At 42.3% G+C, this 23,153-nt stretch overlaps 2 protein-coding genes across 16 annotated transcripts in view; one reads left to right on the forward strand and one right to left on the reverse strand.

Moving 5' to 3' along the window:
* Positions 1-5,373: 5,373 nt before the first annotated feature.
* Positions 5,374-14,556, forward strand: myl1 (myosin, light chain 1, alkali; skeletal, fast). The gene is made up of 6 exons (XM_055878298.1): positions 5,374-5,586; positions 7,441-7,468; positions 10,804-10,947; positions 12,266-12,439; positions 12,568-12,645; positions 14,022-14,556. The coding sequence occupies exons 1-6, from the start codon at positions 5,455-5,457 to the stop codon at positions 14,048-14,050; spliced, it is 585 nt and encodes a 194-aa protein (XP_055734273.1). The 5' UTR covers positions 5,374-5,454; the 3' UTR covers positions 14,051-14,556.
* A 2,023-nt stretch (positions 14,557-16,579) lies between these two features.
* The window catches only part of map2 (microtubule-associated protein 2), a 139,803-nt gene continuing 133,229 nt past the window's right edge, over positions 16,580-23,153 (reverse strand). For 14 of the 15 annotated variants that reach the window (XM_055878277.1, XM_055878272.1, XM_055878282.1 and 11 more), the window contains 2 exons: positions 22,799-22,911; positions 16,580-21,331 (listed from right to left, as the gene is read on the reverse strand). In XM_055878277.1, the coding sequence (XP_055734252.1) occupies positions 21,107-21,331; positions 22,799-22,911 (338 nt within the window). In that variant the 3' untranslated portion in view covers positions 16,580-21,106. The remainder of the gene's footprint in view (positions 21,332-22,798; positions 22,912-23,153) is intronic. The other variant, XM_055878274.1, reaches the window with a different exon arrangement.

The following is a 23,153-nucleotide window of genomic DNA, read 5'->3' on the forward strand; positions in this document are numbered from 1 at the left end:
GGTGGTATACAGAAAATAGCCCTATTTGGTAAAAGGCCAAGTCCATATTATGGCAAGAACAGCTCAAATAAGCAAAGAGAAACGACAGTCCATTATTACTTTAAGACATGAAGGTCAGTCAATCCGGAAGATTTCAAGAACTTTGAAAGTTTCTTCAAATGCAGTCGCAAAAACCATCAAGCGCTATGATGAAACTGGCTCTTATGAGGACCGCCACAGGAAAGGACAACCCAGAGTTACCTCTGATGCAGAGGATAAATTCATTAGAGTTACCAGCCTCAGAAATTGCAGCCCAAGTAAATGCTTCACAGAGTTCAAGTAACAGACACATCTCAACATCAACTGTTCAGATGAGACTGCGTGAATCAGGCCTTTATGGTCTAATTGCTGCAAAGAAACCACTACTAAAGGACCCCAATAAGAACAAGAGACTTGCTTGTCCAAGAAACACGAGCAATGGACATTAGACCAGTGGAAATCTGTCCTTTGATCGGATGAGTCCAAATTTAAGATTTTGATTTTTGGTTCCAACCGCTGTGTCTTTGTGAGACGCAGAGTAGGTGAACGGATTATCTCCGCATGTGTAGTTTCCACAGTGAAGCATGGAGGAGGAGGTGTGATGGTGTGGGGGTGCTTTGCTGGTGATACTGTCAGTGATTTATTTAGAATTCAAGGCACACTTACCCAGCATGGCTATCACAGCATTCTGCAACAATACGCCATCCCATCTGGTTTGCGTTTAGTGGGACTATCATTTGATTTTCAACAGGACAATGACCCAACACACCCACAGGCCATGTAAGGGCTATTTGATCAAGAAGGAGAGTGATGGAATGCTGCATCAGATGACCTGGCCCCACAATCACCCGACCTCAACCGAATTGAGATGGTTTGGTTTGAGTTGGACTGCAGAGTGATGGAAAAGCAGCCAACAATCCTTCAAGACTGTTGGAAAAGCATTTGAGGTGAAGCTGGTTGAGAGAATGCCAAGAGTGTACAAAGCTGTCATCAAGGCAAAGGATGGTTACTTTGAAGAATCTAACATCTAAAATATATTTGGATTTGTTTAACACTTTTTTGGTTATTTCATAATTTTGATGTCTCACTATTGTTCTACAATGTAGAAAATAGTAAAAATAAAGAAAAACCCTTGAATGAGTACTGAAGGAGGAGCAGTGTTGCTTATGAATATGTATCTTAAAGAATATACTATGTTTACTACTTATAAGATGTTTATTGATGGTTGACACTCTTGATTCTTCGAAGGTATTAAAAGAATCAAGTAACTACAAAGTAACAGTAAATAACTTCCTAACAGATGGTATGCAAATGCTGTATTATTTTCAGGGCTTTAAAAAAGTGCAAAAAAAAAATATCAAGACAATTCTGGCTGAGCAACAATCATACAAAACCACCCTCAGTGCATTGAATAAAAGTAAAGACATTTTTAACATAACCCATTAATAGTCTGGGAGGATCTAGTTTACAAGCCCCCATTTTAGGAATGCGCTGATTTGTAATTTCTCCCCTGCCCATAATAACATAGCAGGTGTTCGTCACTACAGTTTGGTGACGCCTTGCGACTGTTTATTTTTAAACCCATTCCACTTTAGTGGACAATTCCGGTGGAATACCGTGCAGAAGCAATCTTGAGACACCAGGTGTTAGGTGCGCTACTCCCCCCACCCCCCCCCCCCCCTTCCCCCCCAAGGCTGGCAGGCTCTGCTTGCGTCCTTATTAAAGCTGCTAAAATCATTTTTAAAATGAAGTGGGTTTGGGACCCTAGGGACAGGTGCAGGCCAGGGAGAGAGGAGGTAAGGTTTTGGGGAGTGGTGGAGGTGGGGATCCTGTTGGAGTAAGGTGCTGTAGGATGCCAGGGGAGATGACTGATGACAGCTGTAGGGAGGGAGCCTTTCTCTGGCTCTGCCTCCATGCAGCCATGGGGTCAGGGAAAGCGGGTGAGCAGGGGGCGGAGGGTGAAGGTATTTCTTCGGTATCGTATTTACGAGGCCCTTGTAATGGGTGGGGGTGGGGTTAATGCCCCAGCCGGCCTCTTCGGACTGATATAGACAAGAGGAAGGAGCTAGAATTCGCTCCGTTGGTCCTGCCTAGTTACTGGCATCGGCAGCTGAGGCTCCTACCCCTAATACCTCGCACATCTCCCAGACATGGAGAACACCCAAAGTTCAGTGGTCATTCTGACCCCTACCCTTGCGACCTCATATGGGGTCATTCAAAGGGAGCTGGCTAATCCTCCCCTGCCTCCCCTGGTCTAGTCATGGGTGACTATGGCCCTGGTTCAAAAGTAGTGCACTATAAAGAGGTGCCATTTGGATCATAGCCCTAGTCTTGTTTCTGGGTTCCAAGATTACTAGCTTACCCCTGTCCACCCTCTTAACTTTCATCCCCAGAAGACAGATCAGTGAGGTGGATCATTACCCCATTCACAGGCTATCGAAATGTACTGATGAAACTCTCTTCCATTGCAGCAAGACAGTGTCTAAAACATGCATTACTCTATCTGGACACCATTACATGTATTCTTTAAAAAAAAAATCTACTATGTGTGTGTTTGTGTGTTTTTAATCTTCAAAGATAAACTAATAGTCTACAATAAAGATAAAGGACACATAAATACCATACAAATCTAGTTGAAATAGAAATTTGCACATACTGGTAGCCTAGACTTACTTGTGTGACCCACTCCCCCATTTCCCCCATCATCCCCTCAGGTCAACTGCAGGAAGTGCCATGCCCCTGTCATTAGGTCAGCTACAAATAGAAACGGTTCCTTTTTTAAAACTGAGGTCTTCTGATTGATTTCTACCAAGTAGAGTGGTTGCCTTCACATAATCATTTTGACAACCCATGAAGCACGACTGAGTGAGGAGCTGATTTCACTGTCATTAATCATAGAGAGATATAAGATGTGTCACCGAATGTGGGATTGTATGTCTCTGACTGTGTTTGCGTGTTTGTGTGCGTGCGTGAGAGAGAGAGGGGGGGGGGGGGGGGGGGGAGTAGGCATTTACATTCCGGTTTTACATTTCGTCTCAAGACATGAAAATAGCCTAGGCTATACTAGAGGTGATAACATAACAGTGGCAGTGACATCAGATATAGACCACATTAGAAGTAGTCATATCCCTGATTTGTTATTCTCTACTTGGGCCTATTTGACTCTATTCTCTATCTTATGTAGTTTTAAAAATGAAGGTTTGGTGAAGCCCATGAAAGAAATCCACCCTTGGCTGGTCAAAAAGTTATATTCAATTCCCACTTATTGTAATGCTTTCTATTCTATTTATATTCTGTTCATCAAGTAGCCTTGACTATAGGGAAAATGCATGAATGAGAAAACAGTCAGAGATAAACAAACCTGCATCTCACTGCATGCATATAACCCACATCTGACTAGAAGAATAGAAAGCTACATTTTATTAACATTGAAAACTGAACCATCTTATTGTCCCTGATAGCCCCATAGATACATTTCCTCATACCGAGAGACACAGGAAAGATACTGCGCGATGTTGTGTGTCATCACAACACAAGACTGATGCATTCCTTGGCTCAGCCGATATAAAACAGTGGCTGTAAAAACTAGGCTATCGTTACCGGGCGGCTGCCCTTTAGACTACCGGGTAACCCAGGACAACCTCAATCACTGCTTCCCATGTTTTCCTTTTTTTCCCACAGCTACAGTAGCATTGTTTTAAATAAACATCTTCTGACGCTCATCCTTGGCCGCGACTTACATGGGGTGTCCCTATTCCATGTATATGCTTTTTTATTAGCTTTTATGGTTTTGACAATTCTGAATTTGCTTTTGACAATTGTCATTAGAACTGAAATGAGAAAGGGTTCAACCAAGTTTATGGGTTCAACACTGAGTGCACAAATCAATGAGAGTGTAGCCGCTCACTCAAACCACCACAGAGGGCTATTTGAGTAGCAGAGTATGACACCTGTGGCATAAGGAAAAAGACAGAGAGAGAGAGAGTTGAATACGAATGATGACATCTTAGCCATGCGACTACGACCTCCCGAAAGGCCTGCAGTCAGATGACCTCATGAACCGGGCTCAGAAGCAGGCGTTCTGATAGGCCCAGAGTAGGCAAAGGCGGACAGGGGTGTGACTCCGCAGCAGGCCAAATCGTAGCTTTACCTGGCTATTCTTGCAGTTCTCTTTAACCAGGAGGTTTCTAGGATCATCCAACACACTGCTGTACTTATCCTTGGTCTTCTCATAGGCTGCTCTATAGCGCCTCTGCTCAGGATGTCAAAAAGTTAAAGACAACTGACAAACAAACAGTGAGCTGCGACAGTCAGGAAATAAGAAGACTACCAGGAAAGAAAGGTTAATGGCATGTGATAGAGGAATGAAGCGCAGACAAGAGAAACTTGAGTGACAACGACACAGTATTGTGGGTAGCACCACCACAGGAAGAAGGATGGTCCATTCATCACCATTTACAGTACATCTACTAAATGTTATGAACTAATCATGATCATGTTACCCTCAAAGCTGAGAATCCAAATGAAATAGAAAGAGAACACGTTATACTCATAACTGTATCTGGTTTTCATAAGAAATAGACCACATTAGAAGTAGTCATATCCCTGATTTGTTATTCTCTACTTGGGCCTATTTGACTCTATTCTCTATCTTATGTAGTTTTTAAAAAAAAAATTAAGGTTTGGTGAAGCCCATGAAAGAAATCCACCCTTGGCTGGTCAAAAAGTTATATTCTATTCCCACTTATTGTAATGCTTTCTATTCTATTCTATTTATATTCTGTTCATCAAGTAGCCTTGACTATAGGGAAAATGCATGAATGAGAAAACGGTCAGAGATAAAAACAAACCTGCACCTCATTGCATGCATATAACCCACATCTGACTAGAAGAATAGAAAGCTACATTTTATTAACATTGAAAACTGAACCATCTTATTGTCCCTGATAGCCCCATAGATACATTTCCTCATACCGAGAGACACTGGAAAGATACTGCGCGATGTTGTGTGTCATCACAACACACAAGACTGATGCATTCCTTGGCTCAGCCGATATAAAACAGTGGCTGTAAAAATCAGGCTATCGTTACCGGGCGGCTGCCCTTTAGACTACCGGGTAACACGACCTCAATCACCGCTTCCCATGTTTTTATTTTTTTCCATAGCTAGCATTGTTTTAAATAAACATCTTCTAACGCTCATCCTCGGCCGCGACTTACATGGGGTGTCCCTATTCCATGTATAGCACAGCCCCCCACGCCTCTCCTTGCGCTGTCCAATCCCGTCCCTTGGGCTGCTTTGACGAGGGTACTTTGTAAAATATACTCATATATATACGCCCAGATGCTCCCTTCATGCTCCGAGTCTTCTCCAAGCTTACGCGGGAACAGTCTGAATTATCGGTGAAGTAGCTAACTAACTTACTCTCTGCTAAAATGGCACCCAAGAAGGACGCTAAGGCGGCACCCGCCAAGAAAGCCGAGCCTGCAAAGGCAGCCGCACCTGCTCCCGCACCCGAGCCTGATGTGGTCGCTGCTCCCCCCCCACTTGACTTGTCCACAGTCAAGGTAACTATGTTCTTTCTGCTTTACCCTGCCTCCCCTAGCCTATGCCCTGCATCCTCCCGCTATCCTATTGGGCACTTTGCCTGTCTGCAAAATACAAATGTTATTGTAATGTTAAATTATGCTATTCTTTCATGAGTCACAATATAATTTAAATATTTACATTTACTAGGCTTTATTTGTTACTATGCTTCTTTAGAGTCTCTCCGTTGCATATGTGAGATGTAGCCGGTGTTTGACCTGGTCGTTCGTTGGGAGTGTTTTTCTGAAGCTACAGTATGGTATGGTTGCCAGTGAAGGGCCATTATCACTACATGCTTGATGCTACAATCATATGGGCCTAGACTACATATTATATGGGAATGTAAATCCCTATTCAATTTAAATATACAAATTGATAACCAATCTATTTGTGTGCTGTTAGGATATTGTAGGCACATGTTACTTATTAGGCTACCTATTTCAACCTATGGAGTTACCACAGTTTTGAAATAGTTTAACAAAGTAGGCCTACTGTTGTATTTTGACAAATAATTATGTTGGAATTATTTTGTCATGTTTTCCATAATGTATTCTATGGCAAATGTTAAGAGTGCTCTCTGAGACGGACCTAATTCTGATGCAGGATTAAAAATGTTGAGACAGAACCTCGGATAGCTCCGGAGAGGCGATGCTCGCGCTCATCTAAGCCACGCCCTATGCCCCTCGGCTCCCCTGATAGGCTGAACGAGTTTGTAACAAGGTGAAATGGCAATGGAACTTGTCACCAAATGTGGACATGTTCAAGTATCTAAAGATGGACCTCAAAGACCGAGTACCATCATAAGAGTATAGCTGTGGAGCTAATTTTGTCTCAAGGATTTGTAGGGGTAATATTTCTTAGCTGATGGGAGCATAACTCTTTATCATTTCTTTTACTTGCTTTCCACTGGGCCACGCTTGTTGAATGAACGTTGTTTCCACACAATTTCAACGAAATTACTTTGAACCGATGTGGAATCGATGTTGAATTTATGTCTTTGCAGAGTGGGATATGTGGTGTTTTTGTTGGATTAGTCCAATTTATAATCCAATTGACTGTGTTATTTTCAAGCAAAATCCAATGGTCAAAATAACCTACACACAGTAAAGCAGGCTACAATACAATCAGTATTGTTTATGCAGCAATACAAGATTAAGAGATGCATATTAAGCTATATATCCCTTTTGCAGTTAGTCATTTGCAAAATTATTGTAAAATGTTTTTCTACACTGTAAGGAGTCAAAGGAAAATCTACTGGTACATAATCACTTGAAAATGTTTTGTGTTTGATCTCAAGGTAGTGAGCCTGGTGTGTATAGCCTAGGCCTACTCCAACAGCCCAATAGCAGATGGCCTCACATTTGAGACAGTATGAGACCTAAAGTAAAACTGGGAGACTATTGCAGACGGGTACCCCAAAACCTCATCCCCTTCTTATGGCACTCAGTTTCATTGGTGTGTAAGATGGACTGTAAAATAGTAAGGAGATGACCCAAGCCCCCTGTAAGTCAATATCTGGACCTGGAAGTGGAGTTAAGTAAAGTGGAGTTAGCCTACTACACTGGTAGTCTTGCGATACCAAGACTCTCTTTCTAGAATCAGGTTTAGGAGAGAAACTGTTCTGGGGAGTTATAGAAAGGCTGTAGTTGAGGCTACTCAACAATTTCCCTAGACAGTATGATAGGAGGGTTTAAGTCCATAGAAAGTCTCAGATCTGATATAGCAGACAGTGGAATTGTGCCAGGATGGTATTACTACACTGGCTGTAAATGTTCCAAAGTGGGCCCCCACTTTCTTTCAATGTTCTGATTGCTTTTCTCTGCTTTCCTCTATAGGTGGAGTTCACTCCCGACCAGCATGAGGGTAAGTTCACTAAACCATTTACTAAGGGACAGTTTAAAAAGCATGTTAAATGATCTATTGAAAGTGTTTCTTAGGCCAATACTATAGGCTAAATATGTGTCTTGAAAACCCGGCCATATTACTATTACTGTAAAAAAAAAAAATCAGATATCGCTGTCACTGCTGTAAAAATGTATCACTATCACTGCTGTAAAACAGATCACTAACCCTGCACCTTCGCAGACCTGGGTTAAAATACTATTTGAAATCATTTAAAATAATTTTTCAGAGCGTGCCTGGCTTAATGGACCAATAGAATAATCCCAGAACCGCAAACCGCAAACCTCGCTCACCTGGCACTCCAGGCAGGCTAGAGCAAAGATTTCAAATAGTATTTGAACCCAGGTCTGTACCTCTGACGCCGACTAAAACCCACTATAATAAATCCACTTTAGGTCTTTTTACATAGTATTTACCCAAAATGGATTAGCTGCCACTGATTTATATCTCAATGTTACTTTTCCTACACCTGGACTAAGTAGTGTTTAAAAATATAACAAATACCCCAAAAAATGCAATAGTAATATTTTGACTAGGCTTACTTTTGATCTGAATAACCCAAAGAACTTGTAACATTAAACAACCTCGGGAGGGTATTTACAACTTGATATTTCCTATAGAGGTGAACGTTGCACCTGCAGCCAATCTCAATACATTTTCCAAAATTGCAATGGTCAAGCCTCTAAGGTTCTTAGGACACAGTTCACCCCTCTATATGAATGTAAACACATTATGGCTAAATTAACACTGGGCAAAAAAGCCTGATATATTATATAAACAAACAACAAAACTATTCAATTAAATTCATGGTATCTGATATCTGGTTGGACCACAGATTAGGGCACCACAGATTAGGGTACCACTTGACCCGTTATAAACTGTCACAATGAGTTATAACCTGTTATAACATAAAGGCTGGTTGCAGTCAACTGACCAAATCGCCCCCTAATGGCCTCATGGGTGGAATGTTATAAATATTTTTCATAATTTCATAATTAATTAACATTATAATTTTTTTTAAACTGGTGTTTCTATGTTAATTGGTTTTGTGATATTAAAGTATTCTGTAATGTACAGTACCAGTCAAAAGTTTGGACACACCTACTAATTCCAGAGTGTGCAAAGCTGGCATCATGGCAAAGGGTGGCTACTTTGAACAATCTCAAATATAAAATATATTTTCATTTGTTTAACACTTTTTTGCTTACTACATGATTCCATATGTGTTATTGCATAGTTTTGATGTCTTCACTATTATTCTACAATGTAGAACATAGTAAAAATAAAGAAAAACCCTTGAATGAGTAGGTGTGTCCAAACTCTTGATTGGTACTATATATAAAGTGTCATATTGGGATGCAAACTCAAAATTCAATACATTTCAACTCTATATCTGAAATGGTACAGGCGTGCTCTTTGTTTAAGCCCATAACCATGTGTTAAGCCCATCTTGATTTAGCTCACAGCAGTAAAAGGTTTTAAAGTTGTCAAGCAATATGGAACAGCAAAAAAACGTATCCGTAGGCCTAATAACACATGTATGATTTCCAATTTATTATTCCATTCTCATTGACATTCTAAATGTCAAACACTTATGCATCCTGTCTCATATTGTCACCCTTTGATAAAGCTGAGCTTATTACCAGAGAATGCCCTGGAGGATGCCAACTGAGATCCATTTTAACTCCTAAATTCGGAAATCCATTGTTGCTTCGCCCTCATGTTGGTGCTAGCAAGCGAGCAAGCATGCCAGGCAGTGCTAGATATCAACAGCCAATCCAGTAGGGGCTGGACACTATAGTGAGCTTCGATTGGTCAATAGCAACACGATGTTGTGGAATATTTGCATAAAGTTCAACTTTGGTCACTGCGCCCTGTTCACCTCCCTCGTCAGCATGCGATAGCGCAGTCATCGCCCTCGCTGGATGTTGGTTACGCCACTGTCAGCATTCTCTTGGTTTACTCAGTCCATTCACAGCATTGCCTTATAAAGGAGCGGGGCTCATATTCTCTCTGCAGTATCGATTCCAAGTTGGTGCTTTAAATGCTTTCGTCCTGGGCGGCCCGCAAGTGATAGAGAGAAAGAGACAGCTGGGGCTTGCGCGAGCAGGAAATCACATAATAACTATTCCTCTTTCAACGGATCACTTTCAATTGAGTTCCATCAAAAGCACATAAATGTTTAGGCTAGGTAGGTAACTCTTGTTATCTTCTCCCCGGGCTGGTGTCGTCTCTCCCCATTGCACGTGCGCAATTGTTAGTGAGCAGTGGTGTAAAATACTTAAGTAATAATATCTGTACTTTACTTTTACTATTTATATTTTTGGCAACTTTTACTTTATACTTCACTACATTCCTAAAGGAAATAATGTACTTTTTACTCCATACATTTTCCCTGACACCCAAAAGTACATTTTGACAGGAAAACGGTCCAATTCACACACTTATCAAAATAACATCCCTTGTCATCCCAACTGCCTCTGACCTGGCACTCACTAAACACAAATTCTTCCTTTGTAAATTATGTCTGCGTGTTGGAGTGTGCCCCTGGCTATCCATCAATAAACAATTGTGCAATCTGGTTTGCTTAATATAAGGAATTTGAAATGATTTATACTTTCACTTTTGATACCTAATGACATTTTAGCAATTCCATTTACTTTTGATGCTTAAGTATATTTAAAACAAAATACTTTTAGACTTTTACTCAAGTAGTATTTTACTGGGTGACTTTCACTTTTACTTGAGTCATTTTCTATTAAAGCTTTACTTTTACTCAAGTATGACAATTTAGTATTTTTTCCACCACTGTTAGTGAGGATGAAGAGTGACGTGCGCACCCCACCTAGAGGATAAGTGCAACAGCCTGCTGTTACGCAAGTGCGCATGTGCTGACACAGAAAGCAGCCCTACAAAGATATTTCTCTCAATTTACCTAGATCCATTTTCTCATAAATGACCTGCTCTGCTTGATTGAAATTATATATTTGGCCAGGTCTCCCTTGTAAAAGAGGTATTCTGACCTCAACGGAACTTCCTGGATAATTACAGGTTAAATCAAATATAAACAGGAGGCAATTCTACATCAAGATCCAATAATAAAAAGGATAGGGCAAAACTCTCATCATTGATTTGAGATATTTACAATAATCCCTGCAAAAACACCAAAGACGGTCTGCATGTTTGTTTCATAGATCTCTTGGTTTGTTACAATAGCTTCTGTTGGCCTCTAGCCCAGGTACTCTGATAATAAAACCCTCTCTCTCTCTCTCATATCTCACCTCACCACACCACAGACTACAAGGAGGCTTTCGGTCTCTTTGACAGGGTGGGTGACGCGAAGGTGGCTTACAACCAGGTCGCTGATATCATGCGCGCCCTGGGACAGAACCCCACCAACAAGGAGGTGCGCAAAGTCCTGGGCAACCCCTCCGATGAAGGTAAGACACACACATATACAGTACGTAAACGGATACAAGGACACACAAGTGCAGGCATACGCACACACACACACATACACAAACGGATACAAGGACACACAAGTTTGTCCTACTATAGCACACTAGGGAAGAGAACATGTCCTTCAATAAGTGACCGCACCATAGAGATAGATAGAAGACAAAAGACGGTTTCGGTATGGGCTGCGCCATTGAGGACTTCCACCATTTTGAAGTAGTCAACTGAGTAGGACTTCCTATGGGTTAGGAAAGGATCACATAATTCAACCGAGGTCATCAGGAGAGATCAGCCAATTAATTATACTCGTGAGCAAACATTCCACAACTGCAGGTGGTAGTAAATCACCAACCATACCTGTTCAAATAACATACTTCAGGAGGCAGTATGCACCGTTTCAGTTTGTTTGCCAACTCATAGAAGTAGTAGAAGGACTACCGTCGCTGCTCGCGCTCTCACAGACGCCATAATGAGACAAATACAATGATGCGATGTCTATCAAAGTCTATGGATTACACCTTGGCATTTGTCAGATCCATTATATAGCACATTGTAAAAAGTCAGCACCTGTCATGATGGACAGATGCCTCCATTTGTGGTGTTAAGCCTGAGTAGCTGACAGATCCCTCCATCGGTGCTGTTAAGCCTGAGTAGCTGCAGAAGGTCTTTGAAGTAGGGTTACAATACCTGCCAGTGTGAAACGTGATATACCTTTATGTTATTTCACTATGTATGTACAGTATCTTTTAATATTTTTTTTACCATTATTTAACTAGGCAAGTTGGTTAAGAACAAATTCTTATTTTCAATGATGGCCTGGAACAGTGGGTTAAGTGGGCAGAATGACAGATTTTTACCTTGTTAGCTCGGGGATTTGATCTTGCAACCTTTCGGTTACGAGCCCAACGCTCTAATCACTAGGCTACCTGCCGCCCCATCTATGTATGTAGTTATATTTTGACACACGCACACGCACACGCACACACACACACACACACACACACACACACACACACACACACACACACACACACACACACACACACACACACACACACACACACACACACACACAGAGTTTAGTCTCAATGGTATAACTGCTAGTAGTGTATTGTATGATGTAGGCCAGGGTGAAGTTGCCCACACACACTGATCTGGAGTCAGTTTGTCATATTCCCCACTAATGGTTAAGGTTAGGATAGCTGGAGAAAAAGCTGATCCTAGGTCTGTACCTAGGCGAAACTTCACCCGGAGCGTACTGTATACTTATAGTGCATTTCCTCTCACTCTGGCTGCCCACAGACATGGCCGCCAAGAGATTGGAGTTCGAGGCCTTCCTTCCCATGCTCCAGCACATTGTCAACGACCCAAACAAGGGAACCTTCGATGACTACGTTGAGGGTCTGCGCGTCTTTGACAAGGAGGGCAATGGCACCGTGATGGGAGCGGAGCTGCGTATTGTCCTTGGAACATTGGGTGAGTGGCTGCCTTGGTTTAGTTTTAACATGAAGTTTGTGTATGAGTGCATGAGTTCCTGTCTGCGTATATTATATGACACCAGACCAGCTGGTGACCTGACCTTTCTCACCTCTCCCTCCCTCTAGGTGAGAAGATGAGCGAGGCTGAGATTGATGCCCTCATGCAAGGACAGGAGGACGAGAACGGCAGTATTAACTTCGAGGGTAAGCTTTCAAGTCTTCCAAGTCTTAGGTCACATCCCAAATGGCACCCTATTACATATAGGGAGACATTTTCGTAGTGCACAACCAATGTCAAACAATTACCATAAACCTCAGTATAATCTGGCAGCGTGATTTGATACTTTTCTTCAACAATATGTATTATAAGTAGGTGACTTCCCACTGGCCACAGACATCAGTTCAACGTCTAGTTTTGATTTCAGTTTATGTGACAAAACAAGGAAGTATAGTGTATTGCAGTGATCATCAACTAGATTCAGCCACGGGATGATTTGTTCTTTCATGGAAGGTCAGGGGGCCTGAACATAATGACAAATCATTTGCAGACTGCAAATGGACTGGAAGAAGCTCAAACAGATATATTATTTGACTAAAACATTATCATTTGAAACTTTGTATACATTTGTATACGATCACATAGATTCTATATCATGTGTGGAAATACTTTGGAACAGATTTCCTAAATTAAAATCACTTGGAGCTGATTTGCTATATATATAATAATATATATAATTTTATATATAATTTATTTGTTTTTGCTCAGAAATCTTGGGGGGCCAAATAATATCACCTGCGTGCCAAATTCGGCACACGGGCAACCAGTTGGTATAGAGAATCATTGCACCATCCAAACTACTGTGAAATATTTTTTCCATAACCTTAAATATTGTATTTTCAGCTGTTTGAAGCTGGTGTATAAAACCGAAAGTAAAAGACACAAAAACTAAACTTAAAAATGAGAATCATAGAAATAGCACACATGTAACATGTGCTTCTTCGACTTGCTTTTAATGAGAATGTCAGATCTATAACTCACAGTTTTTGTCGGGGTCACCCAAAAAGTTACGTATTGCAGCTTTAACATTTGGTTGAGTTGTCAACAACAATAAAAAATGTCACCATGTCATTGGATTTAGGTTAAAAGTTAGGTTAAAAAAAACAAAGACAAAATTCCCCTACATTGATGACTTTTTAAAAATCCAATCACAATGCACATTGCTTTTGCCGTAAGAGAATCGCCCATAGTGTACAACATTATACCAGGGCCCATAGGGAATAGGTGCAATTTGGGAGGAAAACTTACATCATACAGGTCTTTGGATATGTTATATTGTACATAAGATAGAACCATATTTCAGTCCAAAAACATTTATTAGATTATACCGTAGTTATAGATTTGTATTGTCTGTTTTTATTTTTAATGTAGATCAAAAAGCTTTACGTGCTTACTCACTCCTCTTTTTCTATCTTTTTTATTTCACCTGTGACCACCTCCTAACCCTCCCTCCTCACCCCTCTACCTCCCCCTCCTCCCTCCTTTGCCTCCCCTCACTCCTCCCTCCTCCTCACCCCTGCAGCCTTTGTCAAGCACATCATGTCTATTTAAGGATCCTCCAGCTGCAGTGGCTAACGAGGAAGCTAACGTGTTATCTGCAGACCCAACGGTGTCAGGACATCCACTCCCCCACGGTTACTTCACCACCACCTGATAAAGAGACAGGGGGAAAATGGACTATGAGATGTAATTTTTGTTGTTCGTTTCATTCTTTTTTTTTGTTGGTCTGACTCCGACCTCCGACTCTGCTCTCTATTTTCCTCCATTGGAAGCCATCCTTTTTTCTCTCCAGCCAACCGTCAGATGCTCTTGTTGTTTGTCCCCTGGTATGCCTCTCCACCGTGGGTCGGTGAGGGAAAAGAGGTAGGGATGACTCACCGAAACGTTGCAGTAGTTAAGCTAAACCTTCCATCACTTACTTACTGCCTGGATTGGGCCAGTAGAGGTGACTGGCTTTGCTCAAGACTGGCCATCAAAACTCACTCTCCCTATCTATCCCCTCAGTCTTAATTTATTTATCTCCTCTGCTATTTCACATAATAAACTTTTCAAAAACCCTCTGGTGTCGCAGCTCTTATTCTTTGCTCTGCGGGAGAGTGCAGACAGTGAGGGTATGTCCCAAATGGTACCCTATTCCATATATAGTACACTACTTTTGACCAATAGGCTGCCATTTGAGAAGCATCTTGAGTGTAGCTACAGGGTAGAGGTTAAAACAGACCAACACTGATGGTGGCCTAGCAGCCGAAACGTTTGTTTTCTTGTTGCATCTCAAAGAATGATTAAAAGATTTTAAAAACATGTGTCACTCTCTTTCCTGCACTTTAGAGGGGGGTAAACCAAGGTTATTATAGTTTTTTTTTAATATTCCTATTTATTTCTATTAGTTTTAAGATTTTTATTTGAAATTCAGTTTCAGATCCACTTTACTAGATTTTATTTAGTTAAAGTTTTAGAAAAACATTTTCTATTTCGTTTTTATATGATTTAGTTTCAGTTTTAGGGACAGAAAGAAGCCTAACACGGAACCCAAACCGGCTGCGTGCCTGCGCTATCGTGCATAAATGTATTTTGTCTCCCTACACTAAACGCGATCACGACACGCAGGTTAAAATATCAAAACAAACTCTGAACCAATGACATTAATTTGGGGACAGGTCGAAAAGCATTAAACATGTATGGCAATTTAGCTAGCTAGCTTGCCCTTGCTAGCTAATGTTAATTTGTCCTATTTAGCTAGCTTGCTGTTGCTAGCTAATTTGTCCTGGGATATAAACATTGAGTTGTTATTTTACCTGAAATGCACAAGGACCTCTACTCTGACAAATAATCCACACATAAAACGGCAACCGAATCATTTCTAGTCATCTCTCCTCCTTCCAGGCTTTTTCATCTTTGAACTTATATGGTGATCGCATCTAAACTTTCATTGTATTACCACGACAACTGGCAACAAAGTTCGTCTTTCAGTCACCCACGTGGATATAACCAATGAGGAGATGGCACGTGGGTACCTGCTTCTATAAACCAATGAGGAGATGACTTTCAGCGCGATCTGCGTCAGAAATAGGAACTACTTCTATTTTAGCCCTTGGCGTCGCAGACGCTTGTTGGCGCGCGCAAGCAGTGTGGGTGCAATAATTGAATAACATGGATTTCTAAATTTATTTTGCGAAGTGTCCGGTCTGGTCAGCATGTGGCTAGGAGCCTTTTATGTGTTTTATAGTTTTTGTGTTTTTTGGGATGTCATTTCTTGCCACTGTGGGGCAGTAATGCATACGGGGATGGGTCAGGTCATAGGTTTGGTTTAAAGATACACTCAACGAGATAATGTAGATCAGGAGTTCTCAAACCTCTCCCCAGAGACCCCCAGCCGTTTCATGTATTTCAACTATTCCACAGGTAGCATACCTGATTCAAATGGTCAACTAATCATCAAGCGCTTGACTAGGTGAATCAGGTTTGTTAGTTCAGGGTTATAACAAAATTGTGAAACATCTGGGGGTTCCAGAGGAGAGGTTAGAGAACCACTGACGTAGATGCACAAGTTAACAGTAGTAGTGGGTCAATTTCCACAACAACCAGGAGCGTTGAAGCGCGAGACTAAACTTCTCCACTGTTTTGGTCCCATAGCTACCATGTTGTAGTGGTGTGAAGCACACCCGTGCACATGCGCAGATATTATGTGTGAATGTGGGATAGGAGTCTTGCGTCTGCTCATCTCAATGGACACATTCGTGCGGATCATTTTTGTCAAGTCGGTGGACCCTTTCAAAGTTTGTTGCGTTCTGGAGATAAAAAACAGGTAGACTGAATGAACTTTACAAAAAAGCGTGATCAAAAGTCATGACGTTTTTCTGCAGCTGCTCTTCACCAACTTCGTCCTGCATTCATCGCCTGCATTGTGGGAGGCTTTGTCAACCAGTCATTAGTGTGTTTTTGTTTGACCCACGCAAACGTGACCAAAGACATGACTCAAATTGTTTTTCATGATTAGTTTTTGTTTCAGTTTTAGTTTACTATAAAAACATTGGTGGTAACTACAAGTTCAGCAAAGTTTGGAAATAATCAAAACGAGAGTGTTCTTCATAGTTTTTTTATTGTCATTAATTGTTAAGAGCATTTTTTTATTAGTACCTTATCAACAGGAGAAAAAACTGCGTACATCTAACTTTAATGACATTAACAGTTGCTGTAGGTTGGGGCAGAGGATAGGAGATAGGGGGATGCAGAAAGTACACAGAAGCAAACAAACATCAGGAATACTAGGAGAGGAAGGAGGGCTAAATACCACAACGGCAACAGAAAAAATACACCGTAACACTTTATCAAACAGATGCAACATGATTTGTTGAGTTCCTTTTTTAAAAGTTTGTTTATATGAAATTTATTTTTTTAATGCATTTTCCCACTTTATTTCCCCACCCTAAATGTTTTACACAAAACAAACCAAGCATCTAGAAGTGAACTGTAAGGATACAGGGACCAGAGTTCCACAGCTGCTTCCTAAATTGAATATTTAAATAATAGTCATAGTTTCATTCACAATATGGTTCAGACAACTGCAAGCCCTCTTGAGTGCATTCTCAGCCTGCTCTAAGAGCCTTGGGGTGTTCATCAAACACTATGGACTAAAATATCTTACAGCCATCCAATGCCTACTGTAGCTAGCATTAGTGAATGGATCGTGATCACAGCTTCTGTGAGCTTTCAGCTACATCAAAGTTTCTTTTGAACTGAGATTTGTGAGATGAGAATCACTGCAGCCTCCTCTTAAACTTAACCAGGACTGCCAAACCAGCCTTCTAGAAGAAAAACTCCCAGAGAGAACTCTTGAGAGTAGCATTATTTAGTACTCTGTAAGTAAAATATATTTTATAATCAGAAATATGTCATGTGTATCTGAGAATTGTATTATGGCATTGTCATTGCCATTGAGATTTTATGTTTGGACTCTTATGAAACTATGAATATGATATGAATATGAAACTACCCTTCCCAGACTCACCTACGTGTGAGGAGGATTCACGGGAGAGATGTGTGAGTGACAGAGAAGTGAAGTAATGGAGATGTAGCCTAATGTGTTGTGCTACTGAAGTATGTGCTGCTGCAAATTGGAATGATTCAATTATAAAAAATATCTTGATTGTAACCTGACTCTTTATCATCGAAATCCACGGGCTCTTCGGACAAGGTGATAGATAGTTAAGTAAAATAATTAGGGTACATGTAATACTCTGTAAGTAAAATAAGCCTTGTTCGAGCCAGAATGGCCCATATGGGCAGGAGCCTAACTCCTGTTTCTGTAGTGTGAGGCAGCTTGATGTACAAGTACACCCCCTGGACAGGTAGCTAGTCTGGCACAGGGCCTTTAGTACTCTATTGCAGGCCTGAAAAATGCACTTCTTAACAATATCAGCACAGTTGTCTGAAGTCAACTTCAACAAACATAACATACTAGTCAACTAATATCTACAAAAACATGAAGAAGTGTTCATATCTTTATCCAATGATTCAGTAAATAACTTACTCAAATCCTTTTATTTGAAATAGAAAATAGCCTCTTTCCATAACTAGAATTGATACATGCTCATCATACCATTATCTAGTGCTTGCAGTAATGCAATTGTACAGGTATAAGTTATACTTAAAGGACTTATCACTTTTTAAAATAGTTTTTTGAAGAGATGTTGTTGCTGACAAAGAGCTGGCATATATATATATATATATATATATATATATATATATATATATATATATATACAGTACCAGTCAAAAGTTTGGACATGCCTACTCATTCAAGTTTTTCTATTTTTTAAACTATTTTCTACATGTTAGAATAATAGTGAAGACATCAAAACTATGAAATAACACATATGGAATCACGTAGTAACCAAAAAAGCCACCCTTTGCCTTAATGACAGCTTTGCACACTCTTGGCATTCTCTCAACCAGATTCACCTGGAATGCTTTTCCAACAGTCTTGAAGGAGTACCTACATATGCTGAGCACTTGTTGGCTGCCTTTCCTTCACTCTGCAGTCAAACTCATCCCAAACCGTCTCATCCTTCTTGGTCAAATTGCCCTTACACAGCATGGAGGTGTGTATTGGGTCATTCTCCTGTTGAAAAACAAATGATAGTCCCACTAAGCACAAACCAGATGGGATGGAGTATTGCTGCAGAATACTGTGGTAGCCATGCTGGTTAAGTGTGCCTTCAATTGTAAATAAATCACAGACAGTGTCACCAGCAAAGCACACCCACACCATCACACCTCCTCCTCCATGCTTTACGGTGGGAACCACACACATGGAGATCATCCGTTCACCTCATCCGTTCACCTCAATTGTAAATGAATCACTGACAGTGTCACCATTAAAGCACCACCACACCATCACACCACCTCCTCCATGCTTTACTGTGGGAAACAAACACATGGAGATCATCCGTTTACCTACTGCCATGTCTCACAAAGACAAAAAATCAAACATTTGGATTCATCAGGACAAAGGACAGATTTCCACCAGTCTAATGTTCATTGCTCATGTTTCTTGGCCCAAGCAAGTATTTTCTTCTTAATGTTGTCCTTTAGTAGAGGTTTCTCTAAAGCAATTCAACCATGAAGGCCTGATTCACACAGTCTACTCTGAACAGTAGATGTTGAGATGTATCAGTTACTTGAACTCTGAAACATTTATTTAGGCTGCAATTTCCGAGGCTGGTAACTCTAATGAACTCTGCAGCAGAGGTAACTCTGGGTCTTCCTTTCCTGTGGCGGTCCTCTTGAGAGCCAGTTACATCATAGAGCTTGATGGTTTTTGCGACTGCACTTCAAGAAACTTTCAAAGTTCTTGACATTTTCTGGATTGACTGACCTTCATGTCTTAAAGTAATGATGGACTGTCATTTCTCTTTGCTTATTTGAGCTGTTCTTGACATAATATGGACTTGTTCTTTTGCCACCCCTGCCTTGTCACAACACAAACACATTAAGAAGGAAAGAAATTCCACAAATTAACTTTTAACAAGGCACACCTGTTAATTGAAATGCATTCCAGGTGACTACCTCATGAAGCTGGTTAAGAGAATGCCAAAAGATTCTTTATGTGTTATTTCAACATTTTGATGTCTTCACTATTATTCTACAATGTAGAAAATAGTACAAAAAAATGAATGAATAGATGTGTCCAAACTTTTGACTGGTACTATATATATATATAGTTGTTAATATATTTAATATAGATTGGATGTTGGACAAGCATGATTTGCCTCAAGGATGCTTGATGTATGGTGAATGTTGAGTTTGGCATCCATTCACATTACTGAGAAAAACAAGACGTGTTGGCGAGATGGCACGGGTATTGTATGGGTATGGCCACGTGACTTTCTACCTGTGGCAAGAAAAAGCTGCTTCTAAGCACTGAACAGAGACTACCCCACCCTATACCTGGCCCAAACCCCGATTATTTTGCTAAAGCTGATTTGGGGTCAGTGCTTCAACATCATCTATATATTTATATACCTATCTATCTATATGCAGCATAAATAAAAACAATACACCAAATACAGGTACTTGGAATGGATATATCAACAAAAATGGACCAAAAGTACTTTGTAAATATTCTGTAGTTCCCTCAGGGTTGTTGTTGTTGTTTCTTCATGTATCTTGTTGACATAGGGCAGGGTAGGCAGCACCATCGGGCGGCGGATATGAGGCTGCTGCAGGATGGCGGTGTCTGAGTGTCTGGGCTGGGGTTGATGAGTAGCAGGATTGAGGAAGTCTGAGGCCTGGGACAGGGTGAGGGAGTCTAGGGTGGACTGGAGGTCGGGTGGGATGAGGGTGTCCAGGGCCTAGGATGGACGGGAGGCAGGGTGTGGTAAGGGTGTCAGGGATGGACTAGCAGGAAGAGTAGAGGCTGAGTGGAGGCAAAGGGAAGGTGTCTGGGGGGCTGAGCAGTCTACAGGCAGAGTGGACTAGAGGCAGAGTGGTCTAGAAGCAGAGTGGGGTTGAGGCAGGGTGAGGTTGAGGCAGGGTGGGCTGTTCGGTACCCGAGGCTGGAGGTGGACTTGTGGGAAATTGAAGGCTGGGTGTGGAGCCTGGGGTGGACTAGAGGAAAGTGAGGGAGTTCAAGGCTTGGGGTCAGGTTAAACTGGAAGCAAGTTGAGGGTGTCAGGAGTCTAGGATTAGTCGTCTGGAGACAGGGGAAAGCGTCCAGGGCTGCGGTGGACTGGAGGGAGACTGTAGGCAGGGGGGAAGTGTTCAGGGCTGGGGTGGACTGGAGGGAGACTGTAGGCAGGGGGAAGGTGTTCAGGGCTGGGGTGGACTGGAGGGAGACTGTAGGCAGGGGGAAGGTGTTCAGGGCTGGGGTGAACTGGAAGGAGACTGTAGGCAGGGGGAAGGTGTCCGGGGCTGTGGTGGACTGGAGTGAAACTGGAAGCAGGACGGGGTGAGGGGGGTCCAGACCTTGGGGACATGGTGGCTGGAGGAAGGGTGAAGGTGTCCGGTGCCTGGGGTGTCTGGGTGCCTGAATATCTGGGCTGGGATTGACTGGAGGCAGGGTGGTGGTCAAAAGATCCAGTGCCCGGGCAGAGGTTGTCAAGCCGCTCACAAACCCTGCATGGTCAGGGAAGCGGTGACATCGTCAGCCAGAGTGGCTAGCTGTGGAGACTCCAGCAAGTTGATGCTGTCGGAGGAGGACAGGTGGCTGTGGCGGTGGGGGGACAGCGTCCCTGACATGCCCGTTACCGGTGACTGGGTCATGATGATCTCCACCCCGTGGTCCACCCGGGCCTTGGCCGTGTCACGGAGCAGCAGCTTGTGGCTCTCGATCTACAAGGAGTTAGGGTAATTGAGATAGACGGGAGGTACACACACACACACACACACACACACACACACACACACACACACACACACACACACACACACACACACACACACACACACACACACACACACACACACACACACACACACACACACACACACACACAGGTTGGGGATACACACACACAGGTTGGAGATACGCACACACACAAAGGTTGGGGATACACACACACACAAAGGTTGGGGATACGCACACACACAAAGGTTGGGGATACACGCAAACACAGAGGTTGGAGATACACACACAGGTTGGAGATACACACACACACACACACACACACACACACACACACACACACACACACACACACACACACACACACACACACACACACACACACACACACACACACACAGGTTGGGGATACACACACACAGGTTGGAGATACGCACACACACAAAGGTTGGGGATACACACACACACAAAGGTTGGGGATACGCACACACACAAAGGTTGGGGATACACGCAAACACAGAGGTTGGAGATACACACACACACACACAGGTTGGAGATACACACACACACACACACACACACACACACACACACACACACACACACACACACACACACACACACACACACACACACACACACACACACACACGTTGGGGATACGCACACACACACAGGTTGGAGATACACACACACACACAGGTTGGAGATACGCGCACACATAAAGGTTGGGGATAAGCACAAACACATAGGTTGGGGATATGCACACACACAAAGGTTGGGGTTAAGCACAAACACACAGGTTGGGGATACGCGCACACATAAAGGTTGGGGATAAGCACAAACACATAGGTTGGGGATATGCACACACACAAAGGTTGGGGATAAGCACAAACACATAGGTTGGGGATATGCACACATAAAGGTTGGGGATAAGCACAAACATAGGTTGGGGATATGCACACACACACACAAAGGTTGGGGATAAGCACAAACACATAGGTTGGGGATATGCACACACACACAAAGGTTGGGGATAAGCACAAACACACAGGTTGGGGATATGCACACACACACAGGTTCGGGATAAGCACAAACACACAGGTTGGGGATATGCACACACACACAGGTTGGGGATAAGCACACACACACAGGTTGGGGATATGCACACGCACAGGTTGGGAATACACACACCGATGCACGCACACATGTGAGGGATACCCACACACACACACACACAGATGTCATATGGAGGGTTCGAGTGGTGCTAACCTTGGAGGAGACTGTTTGAGACTGATGTCCGACTGATCAGTCGTGCGTCCCAAATGGGACCTCATTGCCTTTATTGAGCACTACTTTTGACCAGAGCACATAGGGCCCTATAAAGGAATAGGGTGCCATTTGGGACTCAACCAATCTTCGTTGTGATGAGGTTACAGTATGATGGGACTTACTATAATGAGGCCTCCACCAGGGGTGTGGTGTGCATTATCCAGGGAACCCACCTTGGGCTGGGCCTTGTCTTTGAAGTCCAGCTTCACACTTTCTATGCGCACGTTGCCTCCCCCTAGTGGAGCAGATGGAGAGAGGGAGAAGGGGGGCAGAGGGAAGGGGAGAGAAAGTCAAGAAGACAAGGAAGGGTAAGATGGTGAGAGAGAAAGAGAGAGTTGTTCCAATAAATCATTATACTTTATCATCAATAATTAGTCAAACCGATGAAAAGACAGACGAGACCCTTAGTCCTTATCAGGATCCCCATTAGCTGTTGCCATGATTACAGTCTTCCTGGGGTCCATACCCTGCTGATAT

This window comes from Salvelinus fontinalis, chromosome 23 (assembly GCF_029448725.1).
Source record: "Salvelinus fontinalis isolate EN_2023a chromosome 23, ASM2944872v1, whole genome shotgun sequence".
Classification (NCBI taxonomy): domain Eukaryota; kingdom Metazoa; phylum Chordata; class Actinopteri; order Salmoniformes; family Salmonidae; genus Salvelinus; species Salvelinus fontinalis.

Bases quoted from the DNA above. Each gene is read 5' to 3' on its own strand.
- myl1 (XM_055878298.1), top strand. From the start codon at position 5,455: ATGGCACCCAAGAAGGACGCTAAGGCGGCACCCGCCAAGAAAGCCGAG. The intron at 10,948-12,265 runs GTAAGACACACA...GGCTGCCCACAG, and splicing joins GGGCAACCCCTCCGATGAAG to ACATGGCCGCCAAGAGATTG. The intron at 12,646-14,021 runs GTAAGCTTTCAA...TCACCCCTGCAG, and splicing joins CGGCAGTATTAACTTCGAGG to CCTTTGTCAAGCACATCATG.